General features: G+C 35.7%; 1 protein-coding gene across 1 annotated transcript in view; it reads left to right on the top strand.

Annotated features, from left to right (window-relative positions):
• The window catches only part of Gpr158 (G protein-coupled receptor 158), a 340,812-nt gene that overhangs the window by 183,965 nt on the left and 129,350 nt on the right, over window positions 1–27,497 (top strand). The window contains exons 3-4 of the mRNA XM_042686137.1: window positions 2,680–2,782; window positions 15,882–16,105. Of these exons, the coding sequence (XP_042542071.1) occupies window positions 2,680–2,782; window positions 15,882–16,105 (327 nt within the window). The remainder of the gene's footprint in view (window positions 1–2,679; window positions 2,783–15,881; window positions 16,106–27,497) is intronic.

The following is a 27,497-nucleotide window of genomic DNA, read 5'->3' as shown; positions in this document are numbered from 1 at the left end:
AATGAGTGTACTACAAATTGGAAAAATAAGGCTCAGAGAAGTTAAGAAAACAAACACAAATTCACAGTGATGAAGTGATAAAGTCAGAATTCAAATCTATTAACTATAATATGTTCTTTCACAATACTAATACTTCTACAATGTGAATATTTAATTTACCTGATTTACACAGTTCAGAGATATGATTTAACCTACCATATAACTGGATATTTATAAACAATATTTTTTTTGTTTGTTCTGTTTTTGTCAGTCATGGGGCTTGATTTCTAGGCCTGGGCGCTGTCCCTCAGCGCTTCAGCTCAAGGTGAGTGCTCTACCACTTGAGCCACAGTGCCACTTCCAGTTTTCTGAGTAGCTTATTAGAGATGAGAGTCTCATGGACCTTCCTGCCCAGGCTGGCTTTGAACTGGGATCCTCAGGTCTCAGCCTCCTGAGTGGCTAGGATTACAAGCATGAGCCACTGGTGCCAGGCCAACAATTTTCTTCTTTTATGAGCACATTTTTAAATTATTGTCAAGGTTGTTATACAGAGGGGTTACAGTTACATAAGTAAGGTAATAAGTACATTTCTTGTCAAACTTGTTTCCTCATTTTTCCAGTTTTCCCTATCCCCAACCCCCTTCCCACAAGTTGTACAGATTAACACCTAAACAAAGTGTTTTATCTATTAAGTCTATAGGAACTCATTGTGCCCTTAGAATTTATTTTGTAAATATTTGTTAATTCACTTGAATTGTGTAATATAAATATACCATCTTATTTTGCTTTTCATCAAGAACTATTTTTATTTTATTTTATTTTATTTTTTTTTAATTTAATTTTATTTTATTTGAGAACATACTGTACAGAGGGGTTACAATTACATGGGCAGGATAATGCATACATTTCTTACCAAGCATTGCAGCCTCCTCCTTTGTTTACCCTTCACCTCCCTTCCCAGCCTCCCCCCTCCCCCCTCTCCCCCCCACCCAGTCATACCCCCCCCCCCCCCCCCCGACATTGTAAAGCTGGTTTTGACTAAAAAACCTGGTGCCAGTGGCTCACACCTGTAATCCTAGCTACTGAGGAGGCTTGAGATCTGAGTATCACAGTTCAAAGCCAGCCTGGGCAAGAAAGCCTGTGAGACTCTTATCTCCAATAAACTGCTCAGAAAATTGGAAGTGGCGCTGTGGCTCAAGTGGTAGAGTGCTAGCCTTGGGCTGAAGAGCTGAGGGACAGCGCCCATACCCAGAGTTCAAGCCCTACAACTGACAAAAAAAAAAAAAGAAGAACTATTTTTAATTGTAAGGCATAAGATATAAATGTGTGAAAAAAGAGGTATATTCAAAAAATTACATTAACAAAAGGTCCTTTCCAAAGATCCTTTTCAAAGATTTCTTGCTATGTCTCTAACTTTAGAAAATGTATTAGCTTTCAGGGCCTTATTTTCTGTTTGTTGGCATTTCATATATGAAGTATTAAGCTTACTAACAACCATTTAAGATTAACTAAGTGCAGAACTATTATTTAAATTATTTAGAGTTTCTCTCAAAGGCCTATGAGGTCATCGTATAGCTTTATGCCTCCTAGATCATAAATTCTTTAAGATTAGAGTGGATAAAGGGCAAAGAGATGGGGCTTGGGTAGAGACAATAGAAAATAATTTGTGTTGACTAGATTTTTGAAATACCTGTTTTACTTATGTCGTACTCATAATTTAACTGATGTTATTTCTTGCTTATATAATTGAATGAGGCAAAAATGAAGAATAATAAACTGAATTTTACTTGGGTTGGTGATTTTGTTAAAGAAGACAAGATTACATTTTCCTAGATAAGTCTGTTGTCTATTGATGTGAAATAATTACAAATCTGGCCAAGACATTTCTTTTATGCATATGTAAAATAGTTTTCTTTTTTTTTTGTCATGGGGCTTGAACTCTGGGCCTGAACGCTGTCCTTCAGCTCTTCTGCTCAAGGCTTGAGCTCTACCACTTGAGCCACTGTGCCACTAAGGTTTTCTGGGTGGTTTATTGGAGATAAGAGTCTCACAGACTTTCCTGCCCAGGCTGGCTTTGAACCACGATCCTCAGATCTCAGCCTCCTGAATAGCTAGGATTACAGGCATGAGTTACTCATACCTGGCTTAGGGTTTTCTATGAAAAAAAATTTAAGTACAGAGACTTTGGGATTATTTTCTGTATTTTTCTCTGTTATATTTGCATGTAAAATGATTTGTTTTACTCCAAGGTTGAATATTTAATTCAGAAGAGCAATTTCTGTAACTTAACTTCCATGTGTCTGTTTATCTACCTACCTATGTGCCCTTGCTTTGGCAGAAATACTTTGTAAGGAATGACTTCTACAATATGACTTTATAAATATTTCCTAAGGCAACAGGATGATCTGTAGAGCATAACAAAAAAAACCAAACAATGTCTAGTAATTACCCTCTGGCAACTGAATGAGTTAAAGGTAGATAGCAACTACAGCTATAATGACATATATTTAGAAAGCAAGCTGAAATTGTTACTTCTGTTAGCAAACAAACCTAAAATAAAAGTTCAGAAAAGAGACATTTTATTTCTGGAAAATGTGTTAGTTTTGTTAGCATTTTCAGTGATGGATATGTGTGAATTTTCATACTGTGAAATAAACTATGATAGACGATGACTATATTGCTGTGTTTTCTTTTTCCTAGTGTATGCCAATTAAAGGCCTCGGATTTGTACTTGGAGCCTATCAGTGCATTTGCAAAGCAGGCTTCTACCATCCTCGAGTCTTCTCAGTGAACAACTTTCAGAGTAAGTGCTTTCAAATTCTATGCATGGATGACCTATATCCTTGATACTTTAATTCACTTAAACCATCTCAGAGTTCTCTTATTAATCCTCATTTATCTGTCATTCTTTGATCATTTAAGGAATTTGAGTTTTCTTTTGTCATATGTAGTGCTCTGGACTACCACAAAAATATATGCCTGTTTTGAGTGTATTTTACTTTTAAAAATGTATGTATTAGGTAAGAGAATTTGGGATTATTATTTGATAATTACTGCAAACAATTCCTACAATTAATTTTGCCAGTTTTTCATTTCATTTATTTATCAATGGGCTCATCTGTTAGTTTTCCAAATTTTGTGAAAAGCTACACAGTGAGCAGCTTAAAGTCACATAAACTTACTGTCATACAGTTTCCATCGTTGAGGTTGTGAGTCATGTCCTAGCCAAGTCCTCTATGCTAGGTCTCCAAGTGAAACTCAAGTATCATCTGATGTGATCTCTTAGGGCTGAAGGTGCTTTTGAGGACTCTACCAGATTATTGGAAGTACTCTATTTCTTGCTGAAATTTGAGGCCTGAGGTCCTCATTTGTCATGCGAGATGTCTTCCTGGGGTTATTCTAGCCACCAGACCCTTTTATAATGTAGACACATACTTCTTAAGAACCAAGCTGCCAGAGGAACCTCCCCAGCCTGCTAACATAGTAATGAATAGCAAAGTGTAACCATGAAAATGGCTATCCTGCTATTTTGCCATGTAATGTCATCTAACCAAAGGAGAGAATAGTCCATCATATTTACGTGTTCATCCACACTCCAAGTGAGAAGTTATACAGTATTTATACTCCAAAAGTGAAAATGAATCAAGTTACCTTATTCTTATTCCAGAAAAATATGTTATAATTTAAATATTGATGGTTCTTCCTCTTGAGAATGCAGTATTCTGTATGTAATAGCTTGTAGCAAGCAACCAGGAGTGTAGTGGTTAAAAATGGTGGTTTAGGGCTTGAGGTATCACTTAAGTAGTAGAACATTTGCTTAATAAGCATGAGGTCCTGAGTTCACAGACCAGTCCTAGATGAAAAACAGAGCTGAGTTTTTATCAGTTTTGGGGTTGCTAAAACTGAAGTAAATATTTTTATATAGATAGCCATTAATCTTTGTTAGCCCCATTATTGGTTTTATTGTAATACTTCTTATTGTAATAGTTCAAGTATACTTTAAGGCACATATCAGAATCTATGGGAATTTATAAGTTTATTGATAGAATTTTTTGCACTATTTTAGAAAGCATTATTTTTGATCTTGAAACTACACTGAACTTTGTATTGAACAAGTTTCTGGAGATGTGGAATTTTTTTCTATCTTCAATCATGTGTTTTAGAGTTTAGCTTTTGCTCTGAGTAATAGTTGTAGGCAAGATTTTAAATGTTCTCCCAGATTTGTATTCCAGATATATTTCAAAATCCATTCTCCTTAAGTAGGAGGGAGGCCTGTCAATACAAATGGTTAGTTGCTCCCTTGTTGAGGGATATTTTAGTCCATTTAAGTATACTGAAGTCGAATAAGGTTCATCACAAATGAAGAAATGGAGGAAGAAAAGGAAAGAGACAGACAGAGACAGAGAGACAGGGAATCAGAGACAAATGATTGAAAGATTCCTGTCTTTGGTTTGAAGAAGCAAGCTACCTTACTGTGAGAAGGCCATGGGGTTACAGACTTCATCACAGTAAACTCCACTTACAGTTAGTATGAAAACAGGGACCTTAGCCTCACAATTGCAAGGAAGTAAATGCTTCTAACAATTGGATGGACTTGGAAGAGGACCAAGAACTCCCAATGAGAATTATGATGACTGAAATCTTGATCCCAGTAGGTGAGACCATCATTAGAGAATACAGTTAAACTATACCTAACTTGGAATCAATAGAAACTAGAAAATAACAAATAGATGATTTAAACTCCTAAAATTTGGAAATTTATTACACAGATGTAGAAAAAACACAATAGCAATGACGATAATCTATTCATGATAGTATTGCTTTTCTGTATATCAAACCATGACAATGACAAAGCTACTCTGACATTCTTCACAGTTAGGGGCCAGACAAAAACATATGATTCATAACACTGAAGGATTAAGGGAATAAGTTTTAGCTTCTGTTCTGTGAAGGTATTTTGTATCTGGTTTACCCACATTTGTTCTCAGCTCCCACTATGTGACTGAAATAAAACATCTAAATATTGTAGAACTAGAGAATGACTATGCCATTTGCTTGTAACACCACTATGAGAAACTGGTTAACCTTTAACAAGTTATCTTTATTTAATTTGCACATTCCTACTCTCTTCCTTATTTTAAAAGGCAATGGGTTTAAAAAAACTGGACATACTCTAAGAAAAGTCTGCTTGTTTGCTTTTTATGTTTTTGTTTTTCCTTTTTATTGTTTGTAAGTCTAACTCCCATGCTATACACATTACAGCCACAGAAGAGAGATCATAGTTTTCAGAATAAACAAAAAGATTTATAATTTGGGTACAGCTTTGACCTCAGCATGTACTTAACCATAGCTGACCTTCCTTAGTGACAGAGCAGAAAGGTACCTATTGCTATAATCTGAAGAAAGTAAGTACGTGTTGGCAAATCTATTTTTCCTGATTACCTTGTCAGGTAGCATGAAAATCCAACATAAATCACTTCTTGTCCTAAAGAAAAAGTACAACAACCTGACTGAGAATATGACCTATAGTATATCAGGTTTATCAGCCAAGGACTATACCAAAATTTTTATACTTCTTGTTTATTTCTAGGATATATCACATATCTCTGCATGTAGAGATGTTGTCATTTAATGATATCATCCAGAAAAATTACATTGTTATTTCTATATGCTCTTGAGGAGGCATACATAACATAAGAAATGACTGCATGTAGCCCTGAAGCAAAAGGTGAGAAACCATTGGAGCTAAGTGCTGTTGCTAATGCCTATAATCCCAGCTCTGCAGGAGGTAGGAAAAGGGATGAACTTGGCTCAAAGCCAGCCTATGCAACAAATAAAACCTTATCTCAACAAACAAGCCAGAAATAATATTTATTTATTTATTTTGCTGGTTGTGGGGCCTGAACTCTGGGCCTGAGTGCTGTCCCTCAGCTCTTCAGCTCAAGGCTAGCATTCTACCACTTGAGCCACAGCACCACTTCCAGCTTTTTCTGCTTATGTGGTGCTGAGGAATCGTACCCAGGGCCTCCTGTATGCAAGGCAAGCGCTCTACCACTGAGGTACCTCCTCATCCCTGATATTGCATATTTCTGATCCTAGATATTCTGGAAGTGTTAATAAGAGGATTATAGTTCAGGCCATTCCTGGAAAAAATCTTTGAGATCATCTCTGAAAATAAAGAAAATATAGTTGGCAGTGTGGCTTAAATGGGAATGTTCCTGTCTATCAGGTTCAAGGCCCTGAGTTCAGTCTTAGTACTGGGGAACAAAAGCTTTAGAGACTGAAAATATGAGATAACAAGAAAACTGCCAAATTCCATGGCATATAATGACTCAATGGGTGCGGTTAAATAAATGAATACACACACACATACACATACATATACAAGCATATACAAGTGTAAAGTGTTATTGATACTCATAGAGCTAATCCTTAAGCCCCTCTTCCCATATTTCAAATATTTTATTACTTTAAGTACTTTAATTAGACATTTTGGAGAATGACTTCTCCATGTATTGGAAGGATGCTCTGGCAGCACTGAGAATGCCAATGGGAAGGAAGAGCCCAGGGGGTTAAGAGGAACCAGGAAGGAATATGGTTCCCTTGCTTACTAGGGAGAATGGGATATAGGAACTGCAAAAACATCTTAAAGATAAAATTCACCTATTCATAATGCAATTCTGTAAAAACACTCCAGTTTTTCCATTTCTCTTGTAGTTTTGTATCCACTTTGGAAAGAATAACTAGGCTTTGATGCTGACCTGTTAGAGAAAATGAAAATATGGAGGTTGAAATAGTTCATTAAAATGTGAAGTGATTTTTTAAAAATCCTTACTTAGTTCTAGGCCCATAGTAAACAAAAGGCCTGTAAAGACTAACAGGTATATATTCAAATGACAGGATTTGAAATTGTGCTGACAGCACAGAGTCCTAACCAGCATCAGTCTTGACATCTGTGTGTCTATGTGAGCTGATAGGATCTGACACCTAAAGAGCAGCCGGATTTCAGGATAACTAAGTGGTGATGTGTAGCTGCCTATCAGATCCAGGATGTTCACTTCCAGGATAATGAAATACAGGCTGGTAACAATCTCATCATTTTCCTCAATTTTACCTTTCTTAGGATGGATTCTGTCTTCAGTGAAAACTCTTCTTTTTTATTGGACATACTATCAGTTTTTTTTTTCAGAGTTTGTTTTATTGTTGAGGTGATATACAGAGGGTTACAGTTACATAAGTAAGGCAGTAAGTATATTTCTTGTGAAACTTGTTATCCCTTCCCTCATTTTTCTCCTACTCTCCCTCCTCTCACCCCTATCCCCAAGTTGTACAGATCATTTCCAACATATTGTCTTATGTATATTGCTGTTGCATTGGTTCCCACCTTGTCCCTTGTCTCACCATTCTGTGTTCCCCCTCCCTTCCCCAATTCAAATAAATGAATATACAGTACTAAGGTACCAGAATCAAATACAGTGACAACAGGGGATATACCATAGGGGGAAGAACATACAAAGGAAACAAATCTTTTAGTCTTGTTCCTTATGCTTTTTGGATTCACTTCAGTTTGTCTATTATTTTCAGATAAATGCCAATTAGCAAATAATCCCTAGCTAAAAATAATAATTTCTATATGGCAAACTGTAGAGTATTTTTGTAAGAGGAGTATGGCAGTGGAAAGAGGCAAAATATAGAAATCTTAAAGCAGTGTAGCTTGGGAAGAAAGAGGATATTCCTTGAAAGAGATAGAAGATAAGGATGCTGAGCTAACCTGTATTAGGGCTGATCCTTTTTCTTTTTGTCATGTGTGGGGGTGGAGGTGGGGAGGGGCGGTTCCACCCTTTCTCTTCTTCTTTGATTCTATGCCTGGAGACTGGAGATGTTTGGCTTTCTTCAGACAATACATTAGATAAAAACATTGCATCACTATTAAATTTTCCAATATTGACAGTTATAAGTGGTTTAGATGAGGATAACCTTTCCTAGGACTCACAGACTGAAGTGTATGTGGCTGAGGAGACACAGTATCTTCAAACTATTGTCAAATGGCTCAGAGAAAAAATAGTATGTATACAAAATTGCAAACATTTATCAAGACACTATGAATGACAACTATAGCAAGAAATGTAGGTAAGGATATATGACATTTCTGTGTAACACTCCAAAGTTTTTCTGTAAAATTTAATTTATTTCAAAATTAAGACCTTGGAAAAGTATCCTATTACAAAAATTACTATCTTTTAATTCAGACGACTGAAATTTTTCAGTAAATGTGAAGTAAACTACAAAAATTAACAAAGTAAATTCATAGTTATCTTAGGTTTCAATAATTAAGATCTAAGTTAAATAATTTAATATTTTAAATATTTACTATTTAGTATTTGGAATTAAGTAAATATTTGAAATAACATACTTTTAATATGTTAAATTAATATAAATAAATATATTTACCATAATTTGATATTTAAATATTCAATATTTGAAATGTTAAGTAGATTTTTTCTTACATGATACAATGTGTTTATTAAAAAAACATAAAAATGGGTAGAATTGTAGAAATTGAAATGGCATTCTAAAGTTTATCATTTACTTAATAATTTCCACTTTGTACTCTCTACATCAATGTCTGTATAGGATCTTTCTAAAAACCTCGGTATTGTTGGGCATCAGGCTCATGCCTGTAATCCTAGTTACTCAGGAGGCTGAGATCTGACCATTGTGGTCATCCCAGGCAGGAAAGTCTATGAGATGCTTATCTCTAAGTAGCCACCCATAAAATCCAGAAATAGAGCTGTGGCTCAAGTGGTAGACCACTAGCCATAAGCAAAAATGCTCAGGGATAGCACCCAGGCCCTGAGTTTAAGCCGTAGGACTGGCACTCACATGCATAAACTTTGTATTATAGGCGTTTCCTTGAATATAATTTTAACGTTTTCAGAGAATTCCATTGAATAAATGGAATTTATTAACTACTGTAAGGGTTACAATCTAACTGGTTTCTATAAATATAAATTTATACTCATTAAAAAGTATCTAGTGATTTCATATTCTTCTTCTGTTTTCTTTATTTTTTTATTTTTTTTTGGGGGGGGGGGGTCCGGTCATGGGGCCTGAACTCTGGGCCTGGGCCCTGTCCCTCAGCTCTTTTAGCTCAAGGCTAGCGCTCTACCACTTGAGCCACAGCGCCACTTCCGGCTTTTTTCTTTTTGCTTATGTGGTGCTGGGGAATCAAACCCAGGGCCTCATGCGTGCAAGGCAAGCACTCTACCACTGAGCCACCTCCCCAGCCCTATTCTTCTGTTTTCAAGGTAAAAAAGTGAAGCTAAGTATGTAGGTAACCACACTGCTCACAAATACTTATAATTTATTTTGGCAGGCTTCTGTTTAAATGTTTTAAGTTGCTCAAAAATTATAGAAATGCTTCTGTAATATTTTCCTAAGATCCTTCTCTATATTCATGTTCAAGGTAGCATACTTAATACCTATTTATGGAACTAAAAAGTTCTTATTGCCAAAATAATAACTGTTTATTTGTCATTTGTCTTCTGGAAATATTTTGGGTTTTTTTGTTGTTGTTTTAAGTAAGTTTTTTATTGTGAAAATACAGTACAGAGGGGTTACAGTTACATGAGCAAGGTAATGAGTACATTTCTTATCAAGCATTGTTGCCTCCTCCTTTGTTTTTCCCCTACCATCCCTTTGCATCCATCTCCACAACTGCACCCCCCCACCTAAATTGTAAAGTTTGTTTTTCAACATCCATATTTAAACAATTTTTTCCTTCACCTCCCCAAATTATACCAACATCAAATACAGTGAAAACAGGGGTTATATCGTGGAAGAGGGACATACAAAGCAACAAAAAAATCATGTGGTACCTTATAAATACGTTAGAAACAATAGCAAGAAAGAAAATACCACTTGTGTCCCTATCTTGGGGTTCATTTCACTTAACATAATCTTTTTTTTTAATTGTGAAAATGCCGTACAGAGTGTTACGATTACATGGGCAAGATAATGAATACATTTCTTATCAAGCATTGTTGCCTCCTCCTTTGTTTCCCCTTCCTATCCCTTCCCGTCTCTTACTCCCTTTCCCCCTACCCTACCACCTCTCAGCCAGAGTTGTAAAGTTCGTTTTTCGACACAACAACTTGTACATGTCATTGTTGCAATGGGTCCACCTGGATCCCTATTTAAACGACTTGTTTTCTCCCTTCCCCTCCGCAAATTATACCAACATCAAATACAGTGAGAGCAGGGGTTATTCTGTGGGGGAGGGCCATACAAAGCAACAAAGAAATCATCTTATAAATATGTTAGAAACAATCACATGAAAGAAAAAAGCATTTGATTACTTATCTTGGGGTTCATTTCACCTAACATCAACTTATCTGACCTTTTCTGCTTGTCTCAGACATATACTAGTTATTGTAAATAAGGGAAACCATGGGACCTATGTTTCTTTGGTGCCTGGCTTACTTCATTTAATATAACTTTTTCCAAGTCTTTTCTGGAAGTATTTGTTTTATCTAAAAATTCCATGTACTCTCTTCAAATCTTCAAGCTTTATCAAGGCAGATTGGCACTCCTGCATGAAGGAACTGATATATACGTGTCAGATGATCACCCAGCATGGTTTCTACACATAATTGCCCATATTTACAAAATCATTTATACTAACCTATTCTTAGTATATTTTTCTAATTTCTAGCATCTTGAAAATTACCATTTTGAATGAATAACCCCAAGTAGGTTTGAAAATGTTTTCAACTAAATATTTGTATTGCATATGAGTTCATTCTTTTGAGAGAGTACCTTCATCATTAATAATTGTTTGCCAAGTATTCAATATGTCTTAAACATTGTATTTGGTGCTGAGATACACAAATAATGCCACCTGTCCTCAAGGAATGTAAAATATTAAATAATCCTAAGCTTATGTGACATCCAATAGGTTAAAAAGGTCATTCTTATTATATAGTAGTTATATGATTTGTATGAGCGTAGATTCCTTTCAACTAAATAGAGAACTTGGGCACAAATTCATAAACTATTTTTGGAATATAATATTAGTTTAATATTTTGAGTCCTACAGAAAGCTCTTCAATGTGAAAAGCTGTATCTTTAATTTTAGTTACTTGCTTGACCTTTAGGAAAGAAACAGTTTTTTAAAATCACTTTGTGTCCTTTATAGAACTTTGTGTGTGTGTGTGTATGTGTGTGTGTGTGTGTGTGTGTGTGTGTGTGTCTGGTTCTTTTTTTAAAACTTTGAAGAGAACTATGCCTTATTTCCTTAGTTTGCAAATAAAGCTGAGTCAGTTGTCTTTTGGTAATTCATAGAGGAGACCAATCCCATATCCTCTCCCGACCCCTCTTTGGCTTCAAACTTGCTAGGACAGCAGCAGCAGCTACAAATGCAGATAGCTCAGCAAAGAAGGCCTTACTATACAAGAACCTTTTTGCACCCAGTGACATTAGAATGAGACACTTAGACAATATTCAGTAACCAGTCCACTAACCAATCCACAAACACTGGCAATGTTGTAGACACTCTTTAGGAAGTGAGAAGGCGGGGTTTTCCTGCACTGTCAAGCAATTTTCAAACCCCAACTAGAACATCAGCCTAATATAGAAGGGATAAGGGTGTTGAACATGTTGAGCTATGTGGTCTTTCCAGCTCTAACTCTGTGGCCAATCTTTATCAGCTCCACAACACTTGGGATTTCAGTGGTGCTCTGGAGATTTTAGTGGTGAGGGCAGAAAGGAGGAGGTCTTCTTGGCCTCAGACAGGTGTTCCAGACTGATATAGTGATTTCACATGGAGCAATGGCACCAGCCCACGTATCCTTGGCTTATCTTCTTGGTAAACCAAAAATCCACATCTTTCCAGAGGCAACAGTCACTCTAGAGCTCGGTGGTTTTCCAAAAGGTGCCTTTCAAGTAACCCACATAGTTATACTGTATAGCTGCCTCCATTTTTCATATCCTTAATCTTAAAATGTATGACTAATATTTGCTTCTATATTTTCTTTTATTCTTTACTACAAAATAGTTTTTAAATATACTCATCCTCCATGTAGAACAAAACCTTTTCTTCTTCCAGTGTTACCAGGGTAGATATAAAGAACTCTCAGAGTTAATTTCTCTAACTGTACTATTCATTACCCTCGAGCTTTCCTTCAACTGTATTTGAATCAAGGTTGTACAGAAGAAAGTAGAGCACAAAATCAATATTCATTTTTCATTGGATACATATTATTTGATACATACTATTTCATTTAATACATATTATTATTAACTGTGAGATTTTCATACTTTTTTCATTCAAGGGAACATTTGAAATAATATTTGCTTATCACTTATTTAGTCCTTAGACCCCAACAAGCTAATTTCAAACACATATCAGTCTTTGGAATGTAACACCATGAAGGTCATGGGCTTAAATTGATTAATTCTCTTAGCCTTTCCTCAGACATCATATTTAATCACATCCCTGAGTTCCCAGTCAATCTTTGTATACTGTTGTTATAATACCGTAAATACTTTTACTTGTACTGTCTTCTTCATATTCCCAATCATTATTCCTTATAGCATGTTCTATCATTCTTCTTCTAACACTGATTTAGCTTCTGCACTCCCTGTCTTGTATTATTTCTTACTTAAAAAAAATTATTTCCCCTGGATTACTTTCCCCTAGTTTTTACTTCAAATTTAAGTTGTCTGAAATCAAATTTTAACATTTCCACATAGCTCTTCTCTACCATCCTTTTTCCCCCTTAATACTGTTTTTCTGTCTAGTAACATTTTATTATATATATATTTATATGTTTTTATTATAAAAATACTGTACAGAGGGGTTACAGTTACATGAGTAAGGTAATGAGTACATTTCCTGTTGAGCATTGTTACCCCCTCCTTTGTTTTTCCCCTACCATCCCTTTCCTTTCCACCTCCCCAAGTCCTCCCTCTCCCCCTAAAGTTGTAAAATTCATTTTCAACATAGTATCTTGTACATCTCATTGTTACAATGTTAACAACGTTAACAAGGTTAACAATATTAACCTGTATCCTTATTTCAGCATTTTGTTATTTCCCTTCCCCTCCCCAAATTAGAAAAATGTATATATTCCGATGCATGGCACTAGAATCAAATACAGTGAAAACAGGGGTTATACCATGGGGAGAAGAACATACAAAAGAAACAAAAAAACACAGAGGACATTATAAAAACAATAGCAAGAAAGAAAAAACTAGTTGTGCCCCTAATCTTCGGGTTTGTTTCACTTAACATCATCTTATATGGTCATATGTACACAGCTTTTGACTTTTTCTGCTTCTCCTAGACATATACTAGTTATTGCAATTAAGGGAAACCATGGGACCTATGGTACTTTGGGCCTGGCTTACTTAATACAATTTTTTTTTCATGTCTTTCCATTTCCTAACAAATAGGACTATGTAATTCTTTCTGATGGAAGTATAGAATTCCATTTTGTGTGTGTGTGTGTGTGTGTGTGTGTGTGTGTGTGTGTGTGTATCACATTTTCTTGATCCATTCATCTACTGAGGGACATCTGGGTTGATTCCATATCTTAGCTATGGTAAACATAGTTGTGCTGGTAGCTTTAGTATAGCCTGTTTGTGATTGTTTGGGTGAATACCCAAAAGTGGGACTGCTGGGTTATAGGGGAGCTCTATGTGGAGTCTTTTGAGGAACCTCCATACTGCTTTCCAAAGTGGTTGAACAAGTTTACACTCCCACCAACAATGCAATAGGGTAGTAACATTTTTTTAAGGCATCAATGAATTTCTTAATTTATTTTTGAATCTCCTGTGTTTGGAAAGATAAAGAAAAAGAGTCAGTCACCGTGATTTATATAAATTACCTCATTTAATTCCCATAGTAATTCTTCTTCTATCAGCAAGTAAACAAAGTGGCCAAGTGAGTTCATGTCAGAGCTATTGAAAGGTGGGAAACATGTCTGCTTATGATTCTAAAATCCATTTATTTTTCATTATATAACAGGATGAAGACTATTAAGTAACAAAGTATCTTGAATTATCAAAAAAAACCCTTCAATGTGTTTTTGTTATTGTATTTACTGGAGAAATAGTCAATTGAAGTTCAGAAAGAGTATAAAACTTGAATGAGTTGATAGAAATAAAATTTCTGTTAAACATCATCATTAAAGTGTTATTAACTGAGAGAACTTTCCCTAATTATTCATCAAAATTCTTTTTTTTATTGTGAAAATACTGTACAGAGGGGTTACAATTACATGGGCAAGATAATGAGTACATTTCTTATCAAGCATTGTAGCCTCCTCCTTTGTTTCCCCTTCCCATCCCATCCTCTCCCCACCTCACCCCGCTCAACCCTCCCCCCCCCCACCAAAGTTGTAAAGTTAGTTTTCCACATGACGACTTGTATGTCTCGTTGTTGCAATGGGTCCACCTGTATCCCTATTTAAACGATTTGTTTTTCCCCTTCTCCTCCACAAATTATAACAACATCAAATACAGTGAAAGCAGGGGTTATACCGTGGGGGAGGGACATAAAAAGCAACAAAGAAATAATCTTATAAATGTGTTAGAAAAAAATCGCATGAAAGAAAAAAACCTTTGAATACATATCTTAGGGTTCATTTCCCTAACATCAACTTAACTGACCTTTTCTGCTTGACTCAGACATATACTAGTTATTGCAAATGAGGGAAACCATAGGACCTATGTTTGTTTGGGCCTGGCTTACTTCACTTAATATAATTTTTTCCAAGTCTTTCCATTTCCTAACAAATGGGGCAATGTCATTTTTTCTGATAGAGGCATAGAATTCCATTAAAAATTCTTTTCTGTGTTGAACTGAGTTCATATTTGGAAATAGCTATTTTTTTCCAGTCCTGGGTTTGAGCTCTGTCCCCGAGCTCTTTTGCCTAAGTCTTAAACTGTACTACTTGAACTACAGCAACATTTCCAGTTTTTCTGGTGGTTAATTGGAGATAAGGGTCTCAGGAACTTTCCTGACGAGGCTGGCTTAGAACAATGATTCTCAGATCTCAGCCTCCTGAGCAGCTAAGGTAGCAGGTATGAGCCACCAATGTACAGTTGATTTATTTATTTATTTTTTAGAACTAGTTGGATTTTTTAGTGTTTATCTCAGCTCGGTGTTAATCTTTAAATATTTGATTTCAAAGATAACTTGTTTGATAACTGAGACAGAAGAATATAAAATTAAACAAAGGACCTATAGCAGCAGTAAGCAAATAGTGTGAAAATGTCCTTTGTGTATGCAAAGTGGATAATTACATGATAGCTTGTAAGTACATATTGTACTCTGAGTAAAGGATGTACCATTAGGAAAATACATACTGAAAAACAGTTGTTTAAGTGCCATTTCATCCAATTTAGACTTAATGAATTTGGTAGATGAGATCCTCCACTAAGTTAAGAAGCAATCAAACCCTCATTTTGGATTTGTTGCCATATAGGTTAAGAAGTTCCAAAAGTGATGGGAATATTTACTTGGTCCATAAAAACAAATAGCCTTCATCATCCTTCCTGTGGTCTAACAAGAATTTGTGGAATATGATTTGTGCTTAAGAAGGGAGTATTAGTTTAGTGAGTAGTAGATGATGATATCAAAGACAGCAGATTGTTCTTTGCCTTTGAGACATTTTGTTTCCATATTTTCTAATTTTTCTCAATTATTCTGAATGATAATTTTAAAACCAAGGGAAACAAAAACAATTCTGAGTCCAAAAGCCAAGTCTAATACCAAGAGAATTTACAAAATAGTTGATGGGAAGACAAGTAAAGAAGTGAAGATGTGTTGTGACTGTATTCTATCTTACCTACCACAGAGGTGCAAATAACATTGAGGTTTTATTTGGAACTTTCAGGACGGGGCCCAGATCATCATTTCTCAGGAAGTGCGAAAGATGTGTCAGAAGAAGCCCATGTCTGTCTGCCCTGCCGAGAGGGCTGCCCCTATTGTGCAGATGACAGCCCGTGCTTGGTCCAGGAGGACAAGTATTTGCGTCTTGCCATCATCTCCTTCCAAGCTCTGTGCATGCTACTCGACTTCATTAGCATGTTGGTTGTCTACCACTTTCGCAAAGCAAAGGTAAAACCCAGGTACCCTGGTTATGATCTTCCTTTCTATTAGGGAGTAACTTTTCTTTTGGGGGCAAATGGAACATCCAAATCCAAGTTACTTCTTTAATAAACAAAACTCTTTCTAAAATATGATTGAAAAAAATTATATATTTTAGCTTCTAAGGAAATGTAAAGGATCATAATGATAATTTAGTTTGCTATCTTTTACAGAACATTCTCCTCTATTTAGCCTGGGGCTCAAATGCCTCATTGAATCGAAAAATACTTCTTTTTTTCTTTTGGTCAGTCGTGGGAACTCTGTCTGGACCTGGGCGCTGTCCCTCAGCTCTTTGGCTCGAGGCTAGCACTCTACCACTTGAGCCACAGTGCTACTCTCAGCTTTTTCTGCTTATGTGGTGCTGAGGAATTGAACCTAGAGCCTCAGGCATGCAAGGCAAACACTCTTATCACTGAGCTACCTTCCCAGCCCCTGAAAGACTCTTCTTGACATCACCTCTTAGGCCACTTGGAGAACTTATTCTTCCTGATTCTAATGAAGTTTTTATTTTTCCTATTTAGAAAGCTTTTTGTATTTATTATTTTAAATACTTAGTCATATTTAAACATGTTTAACAATTCACCTTATTTATTTGTTATATGTTTGCCAGTTCTGGGTCTTGAATTCAGGGCCTGGGCTCTGTCCCCAAGGTTTTTCTGTTCAAGGCTAGTGCTCTACCACTTGAGCCACAGTTTTACTTATGACTTTTTGGGGGTTAATTAGAGATAGGAGTCTCACAGGTGTTCATGCTCAGGCTGAATTTGAATCACAATCCTCACATCTCAGCTTCCTAAATAGCAAGGATTACACACATGAGCCACCAGCACCTGGACTATTCACATATTTTTGAATGCATTATACTTTGAAGAATAAATTTATTAATGATCTTGTTTTTAGTTTTCTATTAGTACCTCATGATAGCGACCCTGGAAGACTATAGGCAGCTTTTGAGAGCATGGATCTGTTAGTTCTGTTTAAGAAATCAGTCTGGCATAGAACTTCTCAGTCAAGAGCAGAAAATACTAAAATGATCAGGGAAGAGTTTTCTAGGGAACTTTCTCCAACAGTCACCAACTAATTCTGTACAGCCAGGATTGTACTGGACTTGTAGTTCTACTGCTAACAGAAAGATGGTTGTATCACTCATATGAAAAACTAAGCTTAAGGTGTCAATATTTTCTGACTTCAGATGAACTCACATTGGCAATGTTGTACAGATTGGTATAGATTGTAGAAATTATTACAAGTACAGTGGTCCTCTTAGAAATTTTGAAAAAGAAAATAATTTTCTGTAACTGTCATAAGCCTCAAGTAAAATAATATTTAAAGGCTGTGTTACAACTCTAAGCGAATATGTCCATTATGTTAAAGTTTTATATAAGGTTATTTCCAATAATTTCACTAGGAGAAACAGGTAATGCAAATTAAAATCCAAGCTTTGAGTCAGCAGTAAAGTACAGATAGGAAAATTGTTCATTCAGTTACTATTTTGGGGGAGCAACAAACTACGTGCTAATTTGTATAAAATAGTAGGAAACTGGAATTAGGGAATTAGAACCACCCAAGAAAAATTGTTGTGTTTTTTTTCCCTTAAAGGCCACCAGTGGCAGAGCAGGTAGAATCGAAAGGTCTATTTAAAAAAATTGCTCTGAAATCTCCCTATTGGAATCAATATTAATTGATTTTAATCAGTAATGATTGCTATGATGAATTGGTGATACATGGTGGGTAGAATATTACATTGGCTATTAAGAAAACTTCCAGATAGACATATGGTTTAAGCTATGTTAATGTTTTTTAACATTGCCACGGTTGTCAACTTTTCAAATTTACCTGGACCATCACAAGAATTGGCAGATTACTGACCAAAATCTTACTTTATTTCCATGTCTGTCACAAAAATAGGTATATCTATATATCATTTTGGTAAAAATTTTAGATATAAGAAATAGGAATAAATTAGTTGTTATCTAGTTGAAGATGATAACCTTCTGAAAAGTTACTTTTTACAGAATATATAACATAATAAAAGAAAGTAATAGAATCAGTGAACATAGATCTTGTACATTGAAGAAATGAAATATTTAGGGCCATTTTGTCTTGTGACTTCAATTGCCAAAAGCAGTGAATTAACTATAAAACTTACAAAACATTTCCAGTACAGATTTCAGATTTATAGCAGTAGACTTAGTTTTCATGTATTTTTTTGCAACATTACTTTGGATAAAATAGAAACCTGATGATCCTTTTTGGAGCAATATTGATAATTTTAAAAGTATTACTAATCACATCCTCTATCCACTTGTAATTAAATGAATAAAGTGTACTTTATCCATTTACATCTATTTAATAAAAGGAAAAAGCAGTTGCAATGAAGAAGTTGCTATACAATTGTGAGTCTAAGGGAAGATTCTAGAATCAAATTGTTTTGGATTTGAATTCTGTCTCAGCACCTTGAATATTGCACATTTTTTAGAAAATTGCTTAGTATTTTTGTGTAGTTTTCCCTGTTTAAAATTAGGTTAACACACATATGCAGAAAATTAATTCAAAATGTATCATAGGGGCTGGGAAGGTGGCTCAGTGGTAGAGCGCTTGCCTTCACATGCATGAGGCCCTGGGTTTGATTCCTCAGCACCACATAAGCAGAAAAAAGCCAGAAATGGCACTGTGGTTCAAGTGGTAAGGCTAGCCTTGAGCTGAAGAGCTGAGGGACAGCGCCCAGGCCCAGAGTTCAGAGTTCACAACCTACCAAAAAAAAAAAAAAAATGTAGCATAGACCTAAATGGGAGATGAGAAACTAAGAAATGTTTCTTCGAAGAGAACATAAGCATAAATCTTCATGACTGTGGGTTAAGCAATGGTTTCAAAGCTGTAATATTAAAAGCATAAATAACAGATAAATAAATAGGTAAGCTGAACTTTATGGAACAGAAAACTTTTGGGTGTCAAAGAGCACCAAATAAAAAGTTACTCAGAATGGCAGAAAATACTTGTAAGTCATATATGTGATGAAAGAATAGCATCAAGATGGAGAATTCGTAACTAGCACAAAAAGACAAAAACATTTCATAGCTGGATGAAAGAGCTGAATAGCCTGGTGCTGGTGGCTCATGCCTGTAATCCTAACTACTCAGGAGGCTGAGATCTGAGGATCGCGCTTCAAAGCCAGCCCAGGCAGGAAAGTCCATGAGACTCTAATCTCTAATATTTAAACCACTCAGAAAACTGGAAGTAGTGCCATAGTTCAAGTGGTAGAGCACTAGCTTTGAGCTGCAGAGCTGAGGGACAGCAACCAGGCCCAGAGTTCAAACCTCACAACTTACAAAAAAAAAAAAAAAGAGGTGAATAGATATTTACTCAAAGACAATAAGTATTAAAATAAGACAATAAATATATGCAAAGATACTTAGAAACACTGATCATTAAGAAAATGCAAATGAAGGGTTTGAGGGGAAGGGAAAGAGGGAGAAAAATGAGGGGGGTGGGTAACAAGTTCAATAAGAAATGTACTCACTACCTTACTTATGTAACTGTAACCTCTCTGTATATCATCTTGAGAATAAAATTAAAATAAAAAATTAAAACAAGAAAATGCAAATCAGGTCAAAACTAGCATAGCTATTTTTTCCCCAAAACACACTAGTGTTGAGAATAGAGAAATTGAAACTCTTATTAGTGCTTTAAACTGTAAAATGGTGCAACTACTTTTGAAAACAACTTTGAAGCCCCTCAAAAATGTTAAATTTTTGCAGCACTTATGAGGCAGAGAGGTAAGAGGATTAAGGCCAAGGCTGGCCTATGAAAAATCCTAAGAACCTATCTTAAAACTAAAAACAAAAGGAACTGAGGTGAGGATGTGACTCAAACGGTAGAGCACATGCCTCACATTGACTTAGGACCTGAGATGAATCCTTAGGGTTAAAAAACAGAAAAAACACCAAACATAAATGTTGTGGTTAAAATATAAAATGGATTCCATGAGGAAGGGGCCATTGTTCTAACCCAGTGTTGGACAACAGATCTTTCTTGGAATTTTGTCATAGCAGTGGTAACAGGAAAAGTGAGTCACTTATTTTAGGATAAAACCATCCAATAGAGAGATGGCTTGAATGTGGGTGGGGTTATTTCCTGTCAGCACTCAGTAGCTTTTCCCTGAGGGGCTAGCTCCAGAGACACTCTGTGGCCCAGCCTGGAGCCACTCCCAGGGTTTATGTTGTATCCAGATTTGAATTTTTTTAATAAGATTTTTGTGTGTGTGTGAAAATACTGTACAGAGAGGTTACAGTTACATGAGCAAGGTAATGAGTACATTTCTTATCCAGCATTGTTGCCTTCTCCTTTGTTTTTCCTCTACCCTCCCTTCCCTCCCACCTCCTCAACTAAACTCGTCACCCCCCTTCCCCCCTCACCCCCACTTAAATTGTAAAGTTCGTTTTTTGACATAGCATCTTGCATATCTCATTGTTGCAATGGGTTAACCTGTATCCCTAGTTAAACAATTTTTTTCCCTTCCCCTCCCCAAATTATACCAACATCAAATACAGTGAAAACAGGGTTATACCATGGGGAGGGACATTTGTTTTTCTTTTACTCTATTGCAGCTGGGAGAGCTTCCCATGCTGCAGAGGGGCTGGGCAGCCTCTGGCTCTGTTTACCTGGTGAAGAAAGTTGCCTGCCCTGGGTGGGAGCTATCTCTACCTGGGAAGGAAAATTTTCCCCTGGGTGGGGCTGAGCCCCTGCTAGATGCCTCTCAATCCAATCAAGTTGGCAGGACATTTTTGTGGTGTCTGTGTTATGTTTAACTGGCATATAGAGTTCATGACATCACCACACAGTCACTATAGCTACAAGTCATCCTTCTATTTCATACAGAATCAGCCTCAGAGTTCTTTTCACACAAAGGACTTGGAGCAGGTTCTATGAGAAAAATATATCTATGCTCCCAGATTTTGAAAGATGAGGATAACGAATCCTTTTCGTAACTTTCAAAAACGTTAATGTTCTTTGTGATTGTGGCTCACACATGTAATCCTAGGTACCCAGAGCTGAGGATTGCAGTTTGAAGCCAGCCTGGGCAAGAAAATTCATGAGAATCTTATCTCCAATAAAACTACTTAGAGAAAGCTGGAAATTATGAAGCTGTGATGTGATAGTGAGCCATGCTGAGGCCAGAATAGGTATAATCATAAGGAATGAGGTGTCTAGTGAAATACACATCTAAAGAGAAATGTACTTACTCCCCTGCCTACAAAAAGACCCTGAAAGAGAGAAAGGAACACCTGGTTGGGGAAGGGATCTAATCTGCAATCTGACTTGTTCTCTGCTGCCCCTTTCATTAGCATTTTCACCAGGATTCATTGCATGTCATATCCTAATGGCCTTTAGCTCCTTTAGGGCCTGCTGGAAGTGGATCACTTCAGAACATGGGCCATTTTATTTATTTCTGTGAACTGACAGAAATATTCATATTAACAAATCAGAAACAGGAAAAGTATGAACTTTATTAAATACAGAATGTGATCCTTCTCTTTTAGGCAGCAAGAAAATGTGCTGCAATGTCAGCAAAGTGTTTCTTCTCCATTGAAAATCAAGTGATCATATTATGAAGTCCATATTGATATCAAAACTGTGATGAGAATCTGTATTTTGAACACCTTCAAGTGAAAGATGTTTATCAAATACATGTAATTGAAAGAGGCTTAATCAGGCCCCAAAGTGAGCTCTATAGCAAATAACTAATGATTATTATGGATCATTTTAAATGAACAATGACATTCTGTTACATTTTAGGTAGGTGGAAACTTAAGGAGCAGTCTGAATTTTCCTTCACAGAAACATTTCAGGAAAGAATTACTGTGCAGTGTCTTTATGACTTTTGTCAAAGATTAAAACTATCAGTAATTGTGAATTATTTTGAAAACAGTTTATCTTGTAAAATAGTAGCAGTTTTAATATATTTTAAGGAGACCAAGTTAAAATGTTCTGGAATTATTTCTACAGTTTTTTACAAAATATTATGACAAGTAACATTTTTCTATTACCTATTCCAAAGAGAGAATATGTTCTCTTATGAATTAATAATGTTGTGTTGGTAAAATTTATTTCTGAATGGAAATTACAAAGATCTGTTGACAGGAAGAGCAGCTTATACTGTATCAAAAAGTAATCTTTTGATAGATTTACTCTTAGTAAAATTCACCATTTTGTTTTTGAGTTTGGCAATAAGAGAAAGTAATTTTTTAATGTGAATATACTATGGGTGATTTTTCCTGTCCAGTCCTGTAAGACTTCCTTTTTTCAATTATAAATTAATTTGCAAGGAAGATGATAATGCTAATTTCTGGTTTGGAAAATTAGATGTTTTAACATAGAGTGAACTAATTTTATAATGAAATTCTATTAGGCTAATGATGATGGTCTAATGTCTATTTTGTGTAAAGCAGACATGCATCACTTTTTATTATAGTGAACTATCTAAAATTTACCAATTTAACCATCTTAATTATATAGTTCAATGGCTTTGAAGACATTCACATTATTATACAAACATCATTACTATCCATTTTCAGCTTATGTTGTCAACAACAAAATATTTTAAGAGCTCTGAGAGGAGCTTAATCCTTCAGCTCAAATTCGGAGGTTCAAATAGAAATTATTAGGCTAGATTTGATAGTACACATCTGTAATCTCAGATATGTGGAAAACAGACCCGAGAGGATCATGATTTGAAGCCAGCCTGGGTAAAAGGGTTAGAGACCTTACCTTGAAAACCTTGAAAAGAATTAGTTCAGCCTTGTAGGAGGCAGAGGAAGGAGAACTCTGGTCTGAGGCCCATCTGAGCAAAAATGTTAAGACCTAATCTTGAAAATAGTTAAAGCAAAAAGGCTAAGGGGATGTGGTTTAAAACATATCCTTAAGGAAAAGTAATCTGCAGATTAGCTAAATAGTTTCATTTGGGGATGAAGCTACTGGGGCTTGAACTCAAGGTCTTATACTTGCTAGGAAAGTGAATTGAGATATGCCCCCCAGTCCTTTTGATTTTTAGTTTATTTTTCAGATAGAGTTTTTCACTTTTATTGGGCTAGCCTCAGCCTTGGTCTTCCTCCCTTACCACCTGTGTAGCTGGGATCACCCAAGTGTATCACCATACCCACACCAAGCTTGTTTATCAGACAAGGTCTCACTGATTAATTTTTTTTTTGCAAGACTGGCCTTGAACATGAGCCTCCTGTCTCCATCTCCCAGATAGCTTGGATTATGGATTTATTTATTTAGCTAGCTAGCAATGGAATCATAAGAAAAATACTCAATAGAAAATTATATAAAATATTACTTAAAAGTTTAGGCCAGTTTAGACTTTGATTCTTCTATCTGTGATTTACAGATAGGAGATGAGAAGTGTATCACTAGGGATGAGAGGTACATATCATTTTGTTAGCCATTGTATTTCTCCTTTATCTTGAGATGACAGGTATATGTCACTGAGTCTACCCACTGGTTAGTATGAAGTCTTCCAAACTTTTATGTCCAAGTTATCCTCAATCATAATCCCTCAGTCTTTGCATCCTGGGAAGCAAGGTTGAGACACTGTGCCCATCCTAGAATTACAGAATTCTTACACCTGCCACTTAAGTTTGGTACTATTTTCATTTTACAATAAATAAATCAAGGTATGGATAACTTAAGAAACTAGTCCTCCATTACTTGGGAAAACTAGAATTTATACCTATATCTGTGTAACTAGAGCTGCTTCTATATTTTACCTATTGTGCTATCCTGTTTCTTATATGTTTACAATGAAATTTGATCTTAATTTTTTAATGACCAAGACATCCATAGTCTCATTATAGTTGGCTTATTTTTTCCCTAGTTTCATCTGCCTTATCAAAATTTACATATTTTATGGTTAATTCTTGCTAGGTATTCTCTAATAAATGAAGTCTTCCATGGTAGCAGCTTAGTGGCTTTATATGTTCTTGACACTTTTGCATTTAATAGCATCTTAATGTTTTAACCAAGAAGCAAAAAATATAATCATGTAGGCATGTGGTGTGTGTGTGTGTGTGTGTGTGTGTGTGTGTGTGTGTGTGTGTGTGTGTGCGTGTGCATGTATACACACATATGGATATTAGGATAGTTTAAGGTAAATTTAATGTGAAGGAGGAGAATAGAGTGAAAAATGGCTTATCCAAAGGCATCTTTATCTTATTGCACTTCTTAAGAAAAATCATTTAAATAATCATCTATTCCATCTGGTAGCAGTAACACTAATTATGAATTATGGAGAGCAACTAAAGTGATTGTAACATATTTGTATATGCCTTAAGAGATATAAAATGCTTAATTATTACCAAAGCTCCATTACCAAATTCTCTTGAGACATTCATATTTACTAATGTTTATTTATAAAGCCAGTTACTTATTAAGTATGCTAAAAATAGCTTTTTAAAATTAATGCAATATTATTTGAAAAATATTGTGAGCTTAAACTCTTTGTTTTTTCCCCTAAATTCCTAGGATCTTGATGTGTAAAGCCTATCAAACATGCTAATGAAGGACTTTACACAATCATAATTAAGGTCTCTATTAGGTATTTATTCATGAATAGTTAGGTTTACAATGTGATTTCACTGGCTTGCCAAAGAGTATTTCACAATAAGGATAGGAATATAAAGAAGTACAATATTAGTACTTGGCAAAGCAGTGAAGAAAAGTAATTGAGGTCACAGATGTTCCATCTAGTAGTCTTCTGGCATAATCACTTGTAAACTGGGTAAGTTACCAGCCTTTTTTTCATCTTACTTTTACTCCTCTGTAAAGTGAAGACAACAATAAATCTATCATTCTGGGGTTGTAGTAAGGATTAAAATGTGTGGAATATTGATAATTGATATCGATCATTACAATTAATGCCCTTTAGAAAGTGCTCAGTAAACGTTAACTGTGACTAGGAGTGTGTTCAGAACATGACAGTAGCATAAAAATAAGAGTAGTTAAGTCTACATCTACCCTAGGTGATCTGGGAACAATTGAAAGAATTGACATGAATACCTGAAACAGTCTAGGCAGACCTCTGCACATTCAAGGAACTTAAAATATTTAAGTATGGATCCTCAAAATACCTGGTACAGCATTGGACTTTATAAAGCCCAGTTGTGATAAGGTATGGAACTCACTAGAGGTATTACATATATGGATTTGTAATTATAAAAATTTAAGTCATTCACTGTTTTTTTTAATGAGCAAAGGTGTGTGTGTGTGTGTGTGTGTATGTGTGTATTGTGTGTGTGCACACACACACACACAATACACACATGCTCCCTGTGTGTGCGCTATGCAGGAAAGTAACAAAGTAAAATGAAAAGAGATAATAGGCTTGGGCAGACTAATGGAAATAATGGGTTGCGACAACATATTCACATGGAATTGTTTCCAAGATTTCTGAAGTTGAGGTCAAGGTTTTTAAGTGAAGCTCTCAAGAATAACCAGAAGGTAGGAGGAGGTAAGAATAGAAAGAAACAGTGGGAGATGAGATTCTAGGAAGAGAAAGCTACATCTGTGAAGATGCGGAAGTGAACTTTGGAGTTAGGGAACTGAGGAAGGTGGTCATGGACAGAAGGTGGTGGAGTTGCAGAGTGGAAGATGGAAAAGGAGGTGTGGAGAGGGAATCAGGAGCCAGTCATTCGGAGGCCTAGGTTGTAGTAAAGAATTTTAATTTATAAGCCACTGAAGGATTTGAAGCAGGAAAATAGATGATTAAATTTATTGGGATCCTGTTTCCTGATAGCATTTTAAAAAATTGATTATTAAACCAAGTTCTCTAGTTATTTTGTAGAAAATAAATTAGTTGGAACAAGTGTAAAATGGGGGAAATAATAAATCTATTGAGTGAGTTCAGGTGAAAGCTAATGTTTGGCAAAAAGAAGCTAAATCATTGCCATTCATTTGCAGATAGAGCTGACAGGACTTGCTAATAAATTTGATGAAGGTGAGGAAATTTTAAAACCCACCAAGTTTGATTCTCTTGGGTTTGTGGCTTGGAGAACTTAGTGAAAAGTAGTGCTTTCTACTAAAATTAGGATAATGATAAACACTTTGAAAAGTCTCATTTTATATGTGTTAAGTTTAATAAGTATTGAAATACATTGAAGCTAAAAACATAGGCTTCCCAATTTATATTTGAACTTTAAATCTGAAATTCAAACTTACTAGAGCACTCTCTATTTTATCTGGAAATCCTGAGGGTTAACTTTCCTCAGAGATGTGAGACACATGAGCTGGAAGCCGAGAGCAGGAGTGGGACAGAGGTGTAAATTAGAGGTCATAAGCATCAAGTCATGGGGATTAACTCTGTTAGGGAGTGAGAGCATCCATATATGAACTGTATAAAGAGGGAAAATCAGGAGAGGGCCCAGGAGTAGCCTCTTCAATCTTTTAAAGTGAAGTAGTATGTAAGAAGTCTTTGAATATTTGAGGAGAGGTCAAAGCAAAGAAAGAAAAATCAAATCCTTATCATATTACAGAACACAGGAGATGGATATATTTAAAAGTAGAAAACAGCCAGCAGTGAATGATAGACTAAAATAGGGGGGAAAGAGATGTATAGTATGGAATGATAGAATGAAATAGGGGAGAAAGAAATGGTGGATTGGCAACATTGAGTTTACAGCCAACCTCAGCAGTACATTGTTACACAATGTTTAAGGAACTGGAGAAAGCACATGTACCCAAATCTTCTACAAATCCTATTTGGGAAGGAACAGAGAAATAATACATTGACTAGAGAATGACAGTTAAAACATGAAACACTGAACTCTCCTGCTTATTTATTTAAATTAAAAATACCATTAACCAATCTTTTGAATAATAAAGAAAAAGAAAGGAACTATATGAATCCACAGAATAGTTTTACTGAGATGAGGCAGTACAGAGGAGTTGAGAAGAAGAGGCATTTGTTAACAGTAGATGATGCAGAGCCGTCAAGAAGAATGATCCCTAAAGTCATTTACTTCTGTATCCATGACACACTGCTTTAATCATGATGTGTTTACTGCTGTGATAGCTAGTAGTATTAGTTTTCATTATTGGATATTTTCATTAATTTTTGCATAACTTGAAAAATCATGTTACATCAATGCAAAATCCTATCTGGATTTTTTATTGCATTTAATAGTGCAAGAACAATTGTTCATTTGGAAAATTTAGCATATATTCTTTCAACATTTGCAGCAAATGCAAAATGAGAATGCAGCTGTTGAATATAGAATTATTTTTTTTGTTGGTACTGGGCCTTGAACCTAAGACCTTGCTTGGCTTCATCACTTAATGCTGATGCTCTATTAATCAAGTCACTCCCATG

Source organism: Dipodomys spectabilis, unplaced genomic scaffold (genome assembly GCF_019054845.1).
Source record: "Dipodomys spectabilis isolate Male_0828 unplaced genomic scaffold, ASM1905484v1 ptg000096l, whole genome shotgun sequence".
Taxonomy (NCBI): domain Eukaryota; kingdom Metazoa; phylum Chordata; class Mammalia; order Rodentia; family Heteromyidae; genus Dipodomys; species Dipodomys spectabilis.
The sequence above is the reverse complement of the archived record's forward strand: the minus strand, read 5'-3'. Positions and strand labels throughout refer to the sequence as shown.